The sequence below is a fragment of the Tenrec ecaudatus genome, chromosome 10 (assembly GCF_050624435.1).
Source record: "Tenrec ecaudatus isolate mTenEca1 chromosome 10, mTenEca1.hap1, whole genome shotgun sequence".
In the NCBI taxonomy this organism is placed as follows: Eukaryota; Metazoa; Chordata; class Mammalia; order Afrosoricida; family Tenrecidae; genus Tenrec; species Tenrec ecaudatus.
Window position 1 is genome coordinate 122,264,726 of NC_134539.1, and position 16,758 is coordinate 122,281,483.

The 16,758-nt window shown below is 34.8% G+C and overlaps 1 protein-coding gene across 1 annotated transcript in view; it reads right to left on the reverse strand.

Moving 5' to 3' along the window:
- MED13 (mediator complex subunit 13) overlaps positions 1–16,758 on the reverse strand; it is a 90,374-nt gene that overhangs the window by 48,870 nt on the left and 24,746 nt on the right. The window contains exons 5-9 of the mRNA XM_075561493.1: positions 15,903–16,100; positions 13,883–14,077; positions 13,191–13,353; positions 12,894–13,004; positions 6,213–6,896 (exon numbers count right to left, since the gene is read on the reverse strand). Of these exons, the coding sequence (XP_075417608.1) occupies positions 6,213–6,896; positions 12,894–13,004; positions 13,191–13,353; positions 13,883–14,077; positions 15,903–16,100 (1,351 nt within the window). The remainder of the gene's footprint in view (positions 1–6,212; positions 6,897–12,893; positions 13,005–13,190; positions 13,354–13,882; positions 14,078–15,902; positions 16,101–16,758) is intronic.

Genomic DNA, 16,758 nt, shown 5'->3' on the forward strand with positions numbered 1-16,758 from the left:
TTACAAGCAATATTAATAGTGGGTATAAAAAAAAGCTTGAGTCCACCCAATGGAACTTTGGAAGAATGTCTGGCTTTTGGGAAACTCAGCTATTGAAACCCCTGTAGAAAACAGTTCTACTTTTGCATACATGGGGGTTGCAGTTAAGTCACTCTTGAAGGAACTGAAACCAGAACTTGAATTATCAAGTAATTTCAACAAAATCTTTTTTAATATTAATGAAACAAAAACCCATAGCTTTTGCTTTAGCGTAATACATACACTGAAGAACTGTGGAAACTAGTATATGAGTGCTCTCCCTGAAAAACTAATCAAACCATGTTGATTTACCCACTTTGATAATTATTACTCTAGAGAGTTCACATTGTTAAGTTATTTCTAATATTAGAGCACCTACAACTATTAATAGATCATCCTTTGATGCAGGGAATGTCTCGTACACTATAGGAACTTTACCAGCATGTCTGGCCAAATCCACCGAGGAGCAGGCAGCATATCCCCAATGGTGACAACCAAAAATGCCTGCAGACATTGTCAAATGTCACCTGGAGGGTGAGAGGCTGGGATCTCACTCTAGTCGAGAAACCCCTGCCTTAAAACAATAATTCCGGGAAAAGGACAGACATATACACCTGCTCGATCTCAAGCATAAGCAAAACAACCAAAAAAAAACACCTTATAATTTACTAAATACAAAACAATTGTATCCCATAAATGCTTTTTACTTTATATATCAGCTAAGCTTATAATGATTGACTTTTCATTAACATTTACCACACTTATCACTATGATAAAAACATAGCTTAAAAAAACAAAAAACAAAGCTTAAGGCTGATATTTGAAAGTTAACTAAGACACAAAACATTCACTTTAGTAACTAGCATAACCAAAACAATATTTACACGAGACATATAAGTACTATATTAAAAAAAAAAGTACTATACTTGATTTTAGCCAAAAGGTAGAGAAACGATACTGAGACATAGGAGTAAAAACCCTTTTATTCAAGCTTTTTAAAATTTCTTCCTATGGGGCAAAATAAATGGTGACCAAGAACCAATATAAACCAATGCTATTTCCTTAAATTATATAATCACAAACCAGAACCACTCTGTTCTGCAGGCTTTTTTCTTTTCATTCTTAATTCAGTGAGAAAAATTGTCAACTAATTTTGGAAGACATTCTAAGGCAGTGGTTCTCAACCTTCCTAGTTCCGTGACCCTTTAACACAGTCCCTCATGGTGTGGTGATCCCCCAATCATAAATTATTTTCATTGCTACTTCATAACTGTAATTCTGCTACTATGAAAGGGTCATTCGATCCCCCAAAGCGGTCACAACCCACAGGATGAGAACTGCTGTTCTAAGGTTAAATTGCACTGACTTTCTAGAAAAATTTTGTTTCACTTATAGATGTGTACATACCGTGCACACATGCACGCGTGCACCCAAAACTATGGCTAGAATTTTTGGATCTTTTGACTGTGTGATGTTCCCTTACTTACTTTTGAAGTTTTTAAAAATCAAAGAGTCCTATCACATTTTTACATACGTTAAATAAGATAACCAGGAAAGAACAAGTTAAAAAGTCATAAAGTAATCTGGGCTCCTACTACCATTTCACTCACTCAAACATTTGCTGAATGTCTATTATGCGCTTGGCACTACTCGAAATGTAAGCGTGTAGGTGTGAGTCTTGGAGGAACACAGCTGTAGATGAGAGTGCTCACCCTCACTGCACTTACCTTTTAATAGGAAAAAGACTAAAGACATATATAAAGTATATTTTCAGAAAATGATATATGCTAGGAAAAAATAAAAGCAGTATACGGGAAAAGTGGTGAGCAATCTGGAAGTGAAGCAAGAACTAGTTGAAGACAATCAGGGAAATCCTCACTAAGAAGCTAACTTTTGAGGAGGACTGAATGATAAAGCCTTTCCTCTTTCTCTGTAATGCACCTCGAATATCTACAATAAATGAGTTTACACTTTTCAAACTATAGCAAGAAAACTGATGTAGCTAATTAGGAAGCCAACAGGAAAGTAATATTTTCAAGTGGAGAGTCAAGTAAGCAGGAGACTGTGTAATCTTACAGATCAGGGCAAGGGATTTTAATTTTATTCTACATGTAAGACAAAGCTATTGTAGGATTTAAGCCAATGAGTAACATCATTTAGCAGACACTGCTTTGTGCTGGACTACTGTGAAGAGCAACAAAGAGATCAACAGTAATTTCAAGCAAACCTGAAGCTGGTTTAGACTTTATAAAATATTGAGCACACACATACAAAAAAAAGACACTGCCAATAAAAGTTGGTTCTCACAACAACCCTCCAGGGTTCCAAGGCTGTAAACCTTTACAGGAGCAGACAGACTCATCTTTCTCCAATCACAGCGGGAGAATTTTAATAGCAGACCCTGTGGTTAGCAGGCCAATGTTTATCTGAAGGTGCTCATCAGGGCGCTATATTCAGTATTGATAAGAGTAACATCTTTTAAAATTTGTTTTCATGACAGTATTTGCTGGAAAGAAACCCACTGATTATTAATCACTTTCATAATAAGAGTTTCTTGAAATCTTGAAATTTCAAATCCAGATTATTTTAATAAAACACAAACCATACTTTTAGATGTATGGTATTAGATGAAGCACCTGTAATGCAATGATAATGAGGAATTTTTAAAAAATCTCTTAATAGGAAAGAAAAATGAAGAGCCCTTTCCTGTTGCACCCATGAAGGTTGAGCTGTGATTTCCATGAGTACAAGATTTACCCCAGACACCGGAAGCACTATGCCAGGACAGATGTAAAGGTTTTCCAATTTAATGTGAAATCAGCTTTCCTTTTCAAGAGGAACCCTCAGCAAGCAGATAAACTGGACTGTTATGTACATAAGCACACCCAACACTGGTGCACCTCTTGCTGATATAATGGCCAAGAGGAAACAGAAACCTGAAGTTAAAAGGCACAACAAGAACAGGGTATCAGGGGTGACAAGGAAGCAAAAAAGGAAAAGCAAGCATCTAAAAAGACAGTAATGGCTGCTACTAAGGCTCCCCCGAAGAAAGCCCCAAGCAGGAGATCGTGAAGCCTGGGAAGATTTCTGCTCCCTGGGTCAGTAGAAAATGCTAAATTGGCAGATGAGACTTCAAATAAGGATGAAAGTATAACTCAAAAAAAAAAAGAAAGAAAGAAAGAAAAATGAGAAAGCCTAAAAATGGACCAGGTAAGAAAGAGGAAACTTTTAAAAGTTCATGGAAAAAAATCCATTGTTATTTAATTCTATTTTTCCCTCCCAAGATTTTTAACTTTATTATATTATTCCATACATTCTAAAACAGTAGTTAGTACAATGTACTCTGGGAAATGCAGAAAGCACATAGTAAATATATGTGTGCATAAATATGAATAAATATATATATACACTGTCAAACTTTCAGAAGTCAAGTCACTGCCATTGTGTCGATTCTGGTTCATTAGTGACCCTACAGGGCAAGGCAGGAACTGCTCCATGTGGGTTTCAGAGACGGTAACTCTAAAGCCAGGGAATAAAACTTTGTCATAGAACAAGCAAGAAATACTTGCATCTAGAACAAATTCAAGTTGGGTCTAATTCTACTTTTTTTCCCCTAAGAACCTCTTTTAGCTCCTCAAATTTCAAATCTCAAGGAAGCTCGAAATTAGATGAAACTCAGCAGTCTGCAGTCAACAATACACAAAATACAAAATATGCACAAGGGGATTGTAGCTTAACTAGAAACAAAACAAAAACCAAACAGCATGAAAAACCAGAGACAATCTGGACTTACATTTCTGAACAGAAAGAACAAGGTCTCAAAATAGGAAATAAGTTCTTAAAAAAAGAATATAGCTAGTGAAAATAAAAACATGACACCATTACCATCTTCTCCCAACCCCCCTTCTCAAATTCCTTTTCTAATAAAGTGAATTAGCGCTGGCATATAGTATATACTAACCTATTTATTGAATAAGTCAGCCAATCAACAAGCTCTGATGCTCTGCCTATCTACATACATAAAATTTCTAACCAACCTGCCTATTCCTTGAGTATAAATGCATAGAAAGAATTACCACAAATCTGACGAAATATGATGAAAAAGCAGCATAGTAAAGAGAAAGATCAAAATAAAGTAATTCTAGAGGGAAAACAAACAACCCACAAAGCATTCCAAAAGGGGACACTATTGAAAAAAACTCAAAACATTAGAAATTACAGAAAAAACTATCAACAGATTAAGAATTTAAGAAAGCTGAATAATCCCCTCAAAGAGAGAGAAAAAGAAACAATCGAAGCTCAACATGTGTATCACAGAGGGTCCAGAAGAGCAGAAAATGAAGGAACAGTAGAATACCCCAGAGGAAAGGCAGAAAAGACTCCACATCGAGTAAGGCCTCAGGTGTCCAATACAATAGCCCATTCCACGTCCCCCTCAGCAATCTTTATATTTATTTTTTTCTTGTGAAATTCTATAAATCTAAGGCTAAGGATAACAATCCTAAAAGTCTCATGAGGAAAACAGACCACAAAAAGAAAGAGACGATGAGCCTGGTTTTGCACATTTCATCTAAAGTACTGGACAGCTCTGGATACTAGAGGACAGTAAGTAAGTTTTGAGGAAAAATTGTTTTCAATCATGAGGTCAATACAAACTATGCTATCAATCCAAGTATAAGGGCAAGAATAATTTTCGAACATTCAAAGATATCAAGTTTATTCCCATGCACACTTTCTGAATTAAACATGCTCAAACACAATGGGTGTAAACAAAAAAAGAAAATCTTAAGTCATAAGAAATGGTAGCATTAACTTAGGAATCTATTAAAATAAAACCCTAGTAGAACAGTTAGAAAGTCAAGTTTAGAAAGCACATGGCCCACAGTAAAAAGGGCCGAGAAGAAAGTAATGCATTCCACATTAAGAGTTAAAATGAGTTAGAAACTATCACTATAACAAAACACATATATAAGAAAGTGTGACATGTTAAGCAAAAACAAAGTCTAAGACATCATTTAGCTATTTAGGCCATTTGAACCCACCGACTAGGGACAGAGAGGAAACTTAATCTTTGCAAACTAATGGCGGTGTATTGTTCTAAGGAATATAATGATGTTTTGCTAGTTAATTTTAATCTTTTCAAAAAGCCGAAATTAAAAAACACAAAAGACACATAATATGGACAGACAACACACATAAGCAGAACAAAATAAGAGTAAAGGGAGACTCAGGAAAAAAAAAATTTTTACTCAAAAACAAAAAACAAAACAAACTCACTGCCACTGAGTTAATTCTGGCTCATAGCAACCCTATAGGACTGGTGGTTTCCAAGACGGACTCTTTGTTAGATAAAAGCCTCTCTTTCTTCTCTTGAGAAGCTGGTGCTTTCAAATTGCTGACCTTGTGGTTGGCAGATCAGCATTTAACCTACTAAATATTCCATAAATAAAATGTTCGAGAAAATCAAGTAACAGTATGAAGGTATCTGTAGCACATATAACCATAACTAATGAAGCATTAGTACCTAGCATACACAAAGAATAAATCAGAAAAATAAACGGATAATTCAGAGAAAACTGTGTAATAAGCTTTTGAAAAAGCTTAACTTCACTAGGATTCTGGAGAACACCATTAGAACAATGAAGTACTGGTCTGCATTCAGATTAGCCAAATTTAAAAGTCTCATAACACGAAATATTGAGAAAACTATGGCGGAGCCACTTTCACACCCTGTTTGGTGAGAGCATAAACTAGTATAAAGAACAACTTAAAAACATCCTTTAATTTTGAAAATAGACATACTCATGGTCCAGCAATTCCACTGTTAGATATATAACAATTTCTCTAGCAAATACAAGTGCTGGTACTACATGTATAAAAGCATGTATAGGAATGATAAACACTAAATTTAGGACAGTGAAAGTATGAAAAATAGTACACAGTTCTAAATGAATCCAAAGGTTAAGGTAGTTTGATGACAAATATTTATGTATTATTTTCTTCACTTTGCAGCTAAAATATTTCATTATACAGAGAGTCCCTAAGGGAATGACAGTGAAAATTTTTTTTTAACAAAATTAGTACTCAAACCATTTATTAAAAATCCTACCTTGAAACCAATTCTGGAATTATAGGAATAAACTAACATTATTTCTACCCGTAAATTGTAATAGTGACCATTAAAAAATACATACTCTGTAACTGATGTTACACTTTCCTGTCCAAAAGGTCCAACTGGATCATCCTTGAACTTATCACTTGGAAGCTGTGGTGGTAAAAACTCCACATCTTTTTTCTTTGGGACCTTGTAATACTTCCAGGCTATATTAGCTTCATCTTCTTCCAAGTTGACTGCCGTACCAACATATACCGTAGGTTCTACAGCTTCCTGGAATTGAGCTGGGAAAGACTGAGATAAACTGTCCATCCTATCTTCTACTGGTTTGGAAGGAACCAAAGGATCTGGCGTTGGCATTTGATAAAAATGTTGACTCTGAGGAGTTGAAGGTGTTTTAGTTACTCCCTCATCAACTACATCACACGGATGAGGACTAAGTGGGGGTGGTTGAGGTGAATTTGCGATTTCAGTGCCATGCATCTGAGGAGTCTTTGCTACATCATTAGTTCTGATATTTGAAAATCTCACTTGACTGTCAGGAGCAGAGATTACAAGTCTTTGACTAGCTGAATCTGTGTCCATGCCAACATCATCACTAATAGATACACGATGGTGAAAGGGAGTCAAGGGGCGTTTCTGTGGTTTTTCACTCTTTTCTTGCTTCTCATTAGTCTTGTGCTTAGGAAGTACTTGCTGTTGCTGACCTAACAATGATGCTTGTCCTTGTTGTCCAGGATTTCTTGATTTGAGACTTTTGTGCCTGAAAAAGTTAAAGAAAGGTTTCAGATTTAAAACAGACAGTATTAAACATTTTCAGAACTCATTTGTTTTTCATGCTAAAAGTAAAATGATCTGAATTTACATGGGAGAAAAATATTCTGTGCAGGGACTTTACAAATAAAAACTTGCAGAAAGGTTCCATGAAAGACTACTGTTTCCTGTTCACTCAATAGCTGACAATGACTATTTGCCTTATATAATCTGCAATAGGAGGGTAAGCAAGAAAGTATTATCATAAAATCATAGAAACATTTATTAAACATAAAGACTAAAATGTGAGTGATTGTGTCTCAACATATTATTTAACAAGTCTACACACTTTTGATGGGGTTTGTCTCCATGGAGAGCCTTCATCATACTTACTTTGTACCTGGTGTCAGGAGAGACCAGGACCTGGAGGAGGACACACGTGTGGTAGAGGGGGCAGCAAAAAAGAGGAAGACCCTCAATGAAATGGATTGACACAGTGGCTGCCACAGTGAGATCAAGCACAGAACAACTGTGAGGATGGTGCAGGACTGTGCAGTGCTTCATTCTGTTGTGCACAGGGTCGCTATGTGTCAACAGTTACCAGAAGAATTATACTCTTCCATTTACATCATGTCAAATGGCTGTTGGATCCTCAAGGGACTCAAAGTGTATTTCTTTTACATGGTCTTTCTACTTTGGGAACAAAAACGTCTGAGGGGGGGGCATAATCAGGGTTGTAGAATGGCTGGGTTAAGGTTTCCCCGAGAAATTCTCATACGACAGCCCTTAGTACCCGCAAAGAAAGAACAGATGCACTGTTATCATGGGAAAATGTTCACCAGCCTTCTTCTCAACAATGTAGCCTTCAATTTTTTTTAAGTCTTCCTATTAAGCCTCCAAGATTGTCCAGTGTCCTTAAAAAAATATCTATAATTCCCTTTGGGAATTCAAAACATACAGAGACATCATAAATTTCTAAGCTGACTTTTCTGCCTTGAAATTTACTTACCCAGTAGATTCTCACAGGAATCTTTATTTCAATTGGCCTTTTTTTGAGAAGGTACTCTAATGAGACTAAGACAAGTGTACAACCGAGAGAACTTGTCTCCAGCTAGCCAATGATTAGAGATGTTTTTAAACACTTAAAAAAATAAACTCATGCATGTATGAAATGGGACCCTCGTAAAAATACTTTTTGACTTACCCATGTTATATTAGCACCGGAGTAAATATTTTCAAAGATGCCAATCATTTCAAAATAAAAAGTATAAAGATGTTTGATACCTATTCATTCTATTATCAACCAATGGCATTACTAAGTTTAGTCATCACCAACTGGCTAGAAAACTTTACTTCACTGGAATAAAGTTAGATCAAGTTTGAAAAATTATGAGATTGACTGCTTATGGGATCCTATCCTATCTCCCAATAGTTATTAGCACTACACAAAGAACCAGCTGAGAGGAAAAGAAAATGTCTGCATGTATTTTTTCACAATATGAAGCCATGCCAAACTGAAGAACTTCAATAAATTAAATCTAATAGTGTTGTCCAAATTCTCTAGTCTAGCAAAAAACACTGTACTCTTTGCAATGTTTAAACTCATTGATAATGATATGAAACATTCATTTAAAAGTTAAAATTAAAAAAATAATAAAGTGAAAATGGCAGTCAAGCATTTTTTAAAATTTTATATTTAAATTTTGTTACATTAGAGCTACCCAGAAAATAGCAGTGACAGGTACTTTTTAAAAGAACTCTGTTGAGGGAATATGGTAGATTCTGAGATATCTTATTGCACTCGAATGCATGAAAACATCAAGTACAAATGAGTCAAGTCAAAAGAACACGAGAAAGCCAATACCAAAATCAAAGACATTTTTAGAAGAGCAGAGTACAGACCAATATCCTTCAAGGACACAGATATGCACAGCATACCCTTCAAAAGAAAACAATTAGTATTATTTACCACATTGACAGAATACAGAAGAAATCAAATAACTATCTCAATAAGTACCGAAAACATGTGACTAAATTCACTATCTATAAATGAAGAATATTAGGTACTAATATTGCTAGGTACTGTAGTGTTGGTTTCAAGTCATAGGACCCCTAAGTACAACAGAATGAAATACTGCCTAGTATTGCTCCATTCTCAAAATCTCTACAACTAAAGAGACATGACTGCTGGCATGGCTAAGAGGCACACTGGACTTAAATGTTTTCTGATCCTGATTTGTGGTAATCTATTAACTTCCCTAATAAACTCCTCTGATCATGAGTATTGAATGTGTGGCCATTGCAACAGACTACTGAACTCAGCAGAGTAAAGTGCTGTAGGAAGGACAGATGATGTCAGAATAGAATCAAGAAGGGAGAGTGGATGCAAGTCTGACCTTTTGTCTCATAAGAATCATCCATGGGGAGATGTAGAGCTGGATTCTCCTTCCAATTAATAAAGCCAGAGGCCAGACATGGACCCAACACCATTTCCTAACAGGAAAAGGGGGAAGGGCGAACTTTTGATTGGAAGGGGACTGAGTTTATTTTAATGACTAGAATGATTTAGAAAAGGGCAGTGGCAATGATTGTACAATTTGAAGAACATAATGCCACTGTATTGTACAAGAAAATATTGTTATAATGGCAGGTTTTATTATGTATACCTTAACCACAATAAAAATTTAAAAATCTCGGTTTGAGTCCATTGTTGTAGCTTCCAACACACATCCATGATTTTAAACCAAAACAAAGATAACATGGTTCAATGTCATAAAGAACATCTATGAAAAAACAATATTAACTAAGGATCTTTGGTGGTGCAATGGTTAAGTATCCAGCTACTAATCTAATGGTTGCAGGTAAACCACTCAGGGAGTGCCTAGAGATTTTGTTCTGTAAAGATTTCAGTCAAGTAAATCCTCTGGGGCAGTTTTACTCTGTCATATGTGGTTGCTAAGTCAAAAGTAACAACAAAGACTAAGATAAGAAATTAACTTTCAGTCCTTCTATTCAACCATTTATTGAAACTTCTAGCCACTGTAATAGGAAGCAAAAGAAAAAGTATAGATATTTCAAAGAAGAAAAACTATCTTTATACCCAGTCAATGTGAGTAGAAACTTTACAATGGAAGAACCAGGCAGATCACCACCTTAATCTTAACATTCAAACTGGGACAACCAGACACTTTGTCCCTTCTAATATGATATAGCACAAAGTGACATAGAACATAATTTCTATTTGAAAAAAATTTAAAAAGGCTGATAAACCATCAACAGTTGTTGCTGCTCTTAGCGGCCATCAAGTCAGCATAGTGACCCTACATGAATGGGACATACTGCCAAGTCCTGTGCTATTCCATGATTGGCATACAATCTTATCATTGTGATCCACAGGGCTTTCATTGGTTGATTTTCCAAGGCTTTCTTCCCAGTCAATCTCATTCTGGAAGCTCTGCCCATACCTGATGTGTTCATCATCACAGCAACACACAAGCCTCCACTAACTGATGGATGGTGGCTACACATGAGGTACATTGACTAAAAATTGAACCCAGGTTTCCCACATGATAGGTAAGAATTCTACCACTGAATCAAAACAAACCATTGTTAGATTGGTTATTTAGAACTGGTTATTTAGTTCTCAAAAAAAATTTTTTTATTGAATTGTGCCTGTTGGTATTAGCATAACTTTCCAATGCTTAACAGACTTTTCTGTTGGTGATATTAAAGAAAACTATTTTTGATAACCTGAGGGGCTTTAAAAAGTTTGTGGAAAATTTCCATTATCCTCTAATTACATTTTCATGAACTTTTTGAAGCCCCCTTGTACACAATTGTAGCAACATTAAAAGATCCATATAACTCAGTGCACTGTTACTTTATAAATCATGTATAAGTAAAATATCAATAATAGAATACAAAAATTTTGTTAACATAGTTTTGAATTCCAATTGTAACTAACCTTTATGAAACTACTGCTTGTTAATTTTGGTGTAGCATACAAAATACCCATAATATATGGGCAAACTGCTAAAATTAATATGCTTTATTTCATTTTGATTACGTAAGCTATGCAAGGCTGTATTTTCTTTATGTACTTCACCCAAAATAAGATACTGCAATAGACTGAATGTACTTTGGGGGACTGATTTGTTTTTAAAAGTGAAAATGAGTTCTGAGAGCACCATGTTGAAAAACTGAACTACAATATGCAAACCAGACACCCCGGTGGCATAGTGGTTAAAGCACTCAGTTGCTAACCGAAAGGGCTAGCCATTCACCCCTGCAACCAATCTGCAGTAGAAAGATGTGGTAGTCTGCTTCCCTAAGATGGACAGTCTTGGAAATCCTACAGCAGTAGGTTTGGTTTATAAGCAAGTAATTAAGGAAGGATATGTCTGTTTATCTGAGCTGAAGTATTTGGTTATATTCAAAATATGAGATGTGTAGAATGGTCATGCATCCAACTATCCCACCCATAAATGTAAGAAGAAACAGTATTCCATCAGAGTGACATAAAGAGGCCTTAAGAAGTGCACAAAAGGACTGCATCTTTTAATTCCATTTTTCATGAACTTTCTGAACTCTACTAGCAGTGGATCTGAAAATTTTTTATAATTTTAAATCAATGTCCCTCTTTTGTCCATTGATCTTCTAAATGTTAGGTTACTTTAAAGAAAGGAAAGCATGAATTTGGACCCTAAAGAACCTGAATTCCAATTGACCTCAACCAACTTGGGGAATCTTTCTAGAATTGTCCTTAAAGCATAGTTTAACAGAATGATCTCTTCAGATTTTCCCCCCCCTATGGATAGTAAGTTCCTATCTTAGTGTCAACATTCAAAACTGATTGCAATTCTTTTTATTTATGTAGTTTCCTTTCTGAGTGTTAATTTCCTTATGAACATTTCACCACAAACTTAAGTGTGCAATATTCAGTATCATTAATAACTGAAAACCTGTAGAGTAAAACAATTTTATACTTTTATGCACACATACAATGTCAGTTTTATTAGTGAAAACACAAGAAGTTAAAATTAACAACGAAATAAAGAGAAACTGGCACTCTTATATGCAAAAGGTAACACTAGGAATAAAATTGGTAGAATCAATTTTTTAAAAGTATTTAAATTAAAAAAAGTATTTAAATGGCCCTCTTCACCTTTGCTCTCTGGCATATCCTTCACTTACTTTTTCCTAGTATTTATTAATTCCTAAGTTATACTTTTTAAACAAAAATTATTAGTGAAAGCATAATAGCGAGATTTCTTGATCACAAACATATCTTGAGTCTAGTACATCTGAAACAAAATATTTAAAAAGTACTTAAAATTGATAATTGCCACAAGATTTGTTTTTGAAAAGCAAAAAATCTTTTGGAAACAACTATCAAACCCAGAATGACTAAATAAACTATGGTACTGCCATTCAGTGGAATATCAAAATCTTTAAAAACAATGAAATCTACATAAGTAACTTACATAGAAAGAACTTGGCAGACAGAGTGGAAAAAATAAGCTGTCAAATAAGCAAATCACTCATGTATTGGGAGGAAATATAAACACACAAAACCACAGAGAAAAATAAAGTGTGAAAAAATAACACCTAATTGGTAGTCACTTCTAGGAAGAATGAGTAGGGTATGAGGAGAGAGAAAACCATTGCCACTGAAGAGCTGATTCCAATTCACAGTGACCCGAGAGAGGGCTTCCCAGAGCAGATAATCATGTCTTTCTCTCACAGACCACATGGTGGGATTGAACTGCTGACAAACGTTCGTTGTTTAATGCTTACCCGACAGCACTTCCAGGGCTCCTTCCAGTTGCATGAATTTGTGTGTATTTCTAAATTTAGCTTCAAATGATCAAATTCTCTTAAGTTTTCTATTTTGAAAAAATCCTAACATGTTTATTTGTGCTAATGCAAACATAGTGGAGTTTAATATTAGATCATAAAACTACACACACACATACGTGCAGACATAAAATCAATTGAGATAATATACCTTGAACAGCTGCAACTTGTTCTTTGTGTAGCTTCAACAAAATCCCAGGATGCTACTTTATTGCTAGTCTCTTCTTCACACAGACCACCAGATGAAGCTGAATACTTCCTCCTAAAATTTGAAATGAGATTCTTTAGAATTCATAAACTATTGTTAAATCTGAATTAAGCATTAATATTAAATTTGAAGTCGGTTTCTTGAATAACTGTCATACAAATCAGTTTATATTTTAAATACCCACTAATTACAAGAAACTACTAACATGTGATTCTTCAACTTGAGAATGAAAATACATACTTGTTCTGTGCTCTGTTCAAATTGCATTCTTGCCAAACTCTATCCACCACATGATTTGCTAACTTGGTAGGTACTTTTCCACCATGGTGGCTAGTGCTATCGGAGCTGAAGCCATCAGATGCTGAAGAAAACTTAACCCACTTCTGAGCAGACTGAGGATCAACTGAAAATGCAAACAACAAAAAGTGTCTGTAGGAGAATAAAAGTAGGTTTAAAGTATATTTACTAGGCTTAAAAAATTAATTTGTGAAATAACATGCTCCAGATAGCTGATAAAGCTTATCTACATTTGAGGCAAAAAACATGTTACTTAATTTTAAATACAGAAACAAAAATTTGAATGGGGGATGTAGATTGGATGGTAGTATTACATCGATGTTTAGTTCTTCACTTAAAACAACTTTATGGTAGTTATATAGCAAAGTCCCTATTTTGAGAATATATTGAAATATTTAGAGGTGACGGGGCATCATGTGCCTGTAGTAGTTCTCAGATGATCAGAAAAAGACCAGCAATAATGAATATCTACGTATAAAGATGGTGATGATGAAGTAAATCGTAACAGCTTAGGAGTTCTTTGTAGAAACTTTTAAGTAAGACAAATTCTTTCAAAAGCAAATTATGTTTCAAATACTTGTACTCAAAATAAAAGTTTTACCATATAGAGCTGATGAAATAAGTTAGCCTAATACCTGTTTGGACTTCCTCAGGTGATGTAGGTGGTGTAAGAGTAACTGAAGACATAGCAGGATCTCTTGTGGAAGCAGGCACTTGCTGGACACCCACACAAGAAGCTGAGCAATGAGAGGATCCCACAGAGCTGGGAGTTGGAATGTCTGACTGAGGGACTAGAACAAAGCTAGCTGGATAGATCATTCGAACACCAGCTGAAAGCAAAACCAATGAACAAACAGGAAAGTCAATTTCCATTGTGATTGTAGTGGCGTTTCACTCAAAATGTACTGCTATGAAAAAGTAGATATAAGATCATATTTGTGTATCAAATTTGTACTTTTTATAAATATGTGCTCTTTTGGCATAAAGTTCATCTTGAAGAAACCACAAGAAATTATTAGTTGTGGTTAACACTGGGGAAAAATTTTCTATGAGTGTGCACGGTTTTAAAGTTTTATTCTAAAACTATAGCAAAGGATTCTAGGCACTAGAATTATGATCCATTTTCTACCTTTTTCATGTCTCAATTTAAAAATTCTTATGTTTATGATGTATTTTCTGCCAAAATTACCCTGGTAGTAATATATTTACTAAACTTGGATACTGTGACTTATTAAAAATAAAATTACATAAAATCTAAAGAGGTATAATCTCCATACTTAACAATATTAAAATTCCATTAAATATGGCTATAGACTTTAATACCAATTATCTTCTCAATTATACATTCCCCGTGCTTGCCATGTCTAAGGAAGAATATATGTCACCACCATCCTATTGTACATCTTACTAATGTGAAATGCTTTGGAATGTGAGTGCATGTGACAAATACTACACCAATCAGGAGCTTTAATGTGCTGCCATTGCCATGGTCAACAACCTCTCTTACTCATTGTTCTCTGCCATAACATCAGGATCCTATGAGTAACCTCGTTAACCTAGGGAAGATACATAGAACACAACTGACCTAAACAGAGGTAGCCGCGGCAGATTAGACCAAAGTCAGAAGATCTTCCAGCACATTCTTTTTGCCTTTTAACTTATCAGAGGCCATTAGTTTTATCAAATATTAAAATAGTGATGCTCCTAGGTTTTTTGGTTGTGTGAATCTTTTTTTTTAGCAAGCATTTTTAGAGAAAAAAAAAATTAAAATAGTGCCTAAAATATAGGTTGTCAACTTTCCAGCCTCAAAATATTAATTCACAGTTATTCTCTTTCTTTCCTTACTATGGTGGGGTATATTTTCCCACACAGATGACTCTGGATTTGGTCATGAGACAAATTTTATCTAATGGAATGTAAGAAGATGTGCTATACAACACATCTCAGCAGATACTTTATATGCACTTGCATGGCGAGAGCTGGTCCCCCTTACTCCTCTATCATTATATTTAAAGACAGTATGAGTACTACTTTAACCTAGGTTGCAAAATAAGAATACACATGGACCCAAACCACAGCTAAATTATAGCCTTTATGTAATGTGAGCAGGAAATAATAAACACTTGATGTTAAAAGTCACTATTATTGGAGATGTTTGTTACTAGTCGCTAGTATTGGAGATATTTGTTAATCAGTAAACTTATCTTCCACTTTTTAAAAAAGCTCACTGTATACCACTTTGTATGGAAGACCTACATTAGTACTTAGTTCACTAAGGGAAAGAAATCTGAATAGGATTTTGTTTTTACACAAAAAAGGCAGAAAGTGAAACTAGTATGCAGCCATTTGTTTTACTGAAAGTCATGTTGATAAAAGCTCCTCAGGAACAACACTGCCTACCTAGCCACGAGAGCCTACATCTGTGGCTGTTCACACTGAATGTTCGTGTTATTTTAGATTTAACTGAGTTTTTTGTGAATAATTTGATAGGTTAAATTTTGGAATGAGAATACTCAAAATTTATTAATGGAAGTTGCTTCTTTGCTTTATACCACTTCAGCTTACATAGGAATGCTGTACTTTTAGGTGCTTAAAGAATCCCATATAGTCACATGATTTCTCTTTTAAGATTACGGTAATACTCAGAATCCTTACCAACAAGAACTTCTACTGCAGCTAAAGAATCATCTTCCCAATCCATATCTTCCTGTTTTTCTTCAGATATCTCCTTCAAGCAAGATGAGATAGGATAGAACTGTTTCCATTCACCAATTAATTTTTTTGTAGCTGAATCAGACATCTTGAATGCCTGTCCTGTGAGAGTGCCATTTAGTCCAAATGGACTTAAGATAACTAGAAATCCAAAACAGACATCAGTTAAGAAATGAAAGACCGTTTACAGTGTGGTAAGTAATTTGGCAACTTTAAAACAGAAATAGTAACTAATGATTATCACAGAGAACAATTTAATGCACTTGTTATCGTGACAATGAAGTCCAAAAGTAGCTAATTATAAAAAGTGTTACAAATTTTCCTACCCACAATCATTTCAGATGGATAAAATTTTAACATGAACTAGAAATGTGTGTTTAACCTTTAATTCTTCTGGATACCTCGCTAAGGAAAAACAATTGGAGAAATATGTATCTCTCTATATATGTCTATGTACTTACAATGTACTATCACATTAAGCAAGCTTACAATAAAAAAACAGTATCAGTACTTAAAGCAAAAACAATCTTAAAAAATGTCACTGTAACCTGACATATGACTTTGAAAGTAAAATCACCTATAGACGTTATTGAAAACAACTCTTTAAAACATTATACCATTTACGTTAAAGAGTTCTAAAATAAGTTATATATAAAACCTTACTTCACTAACTTAGTATTCTAGTTGAGGAGAAGAAAGTAAACAGTTCAATGATTTTCATGCAAACATCTAGGGGGAAATCCCAGCAATCTCAAAATGTAAAATGATCAATATGAATCTTCTCACAAGAAAACCATTA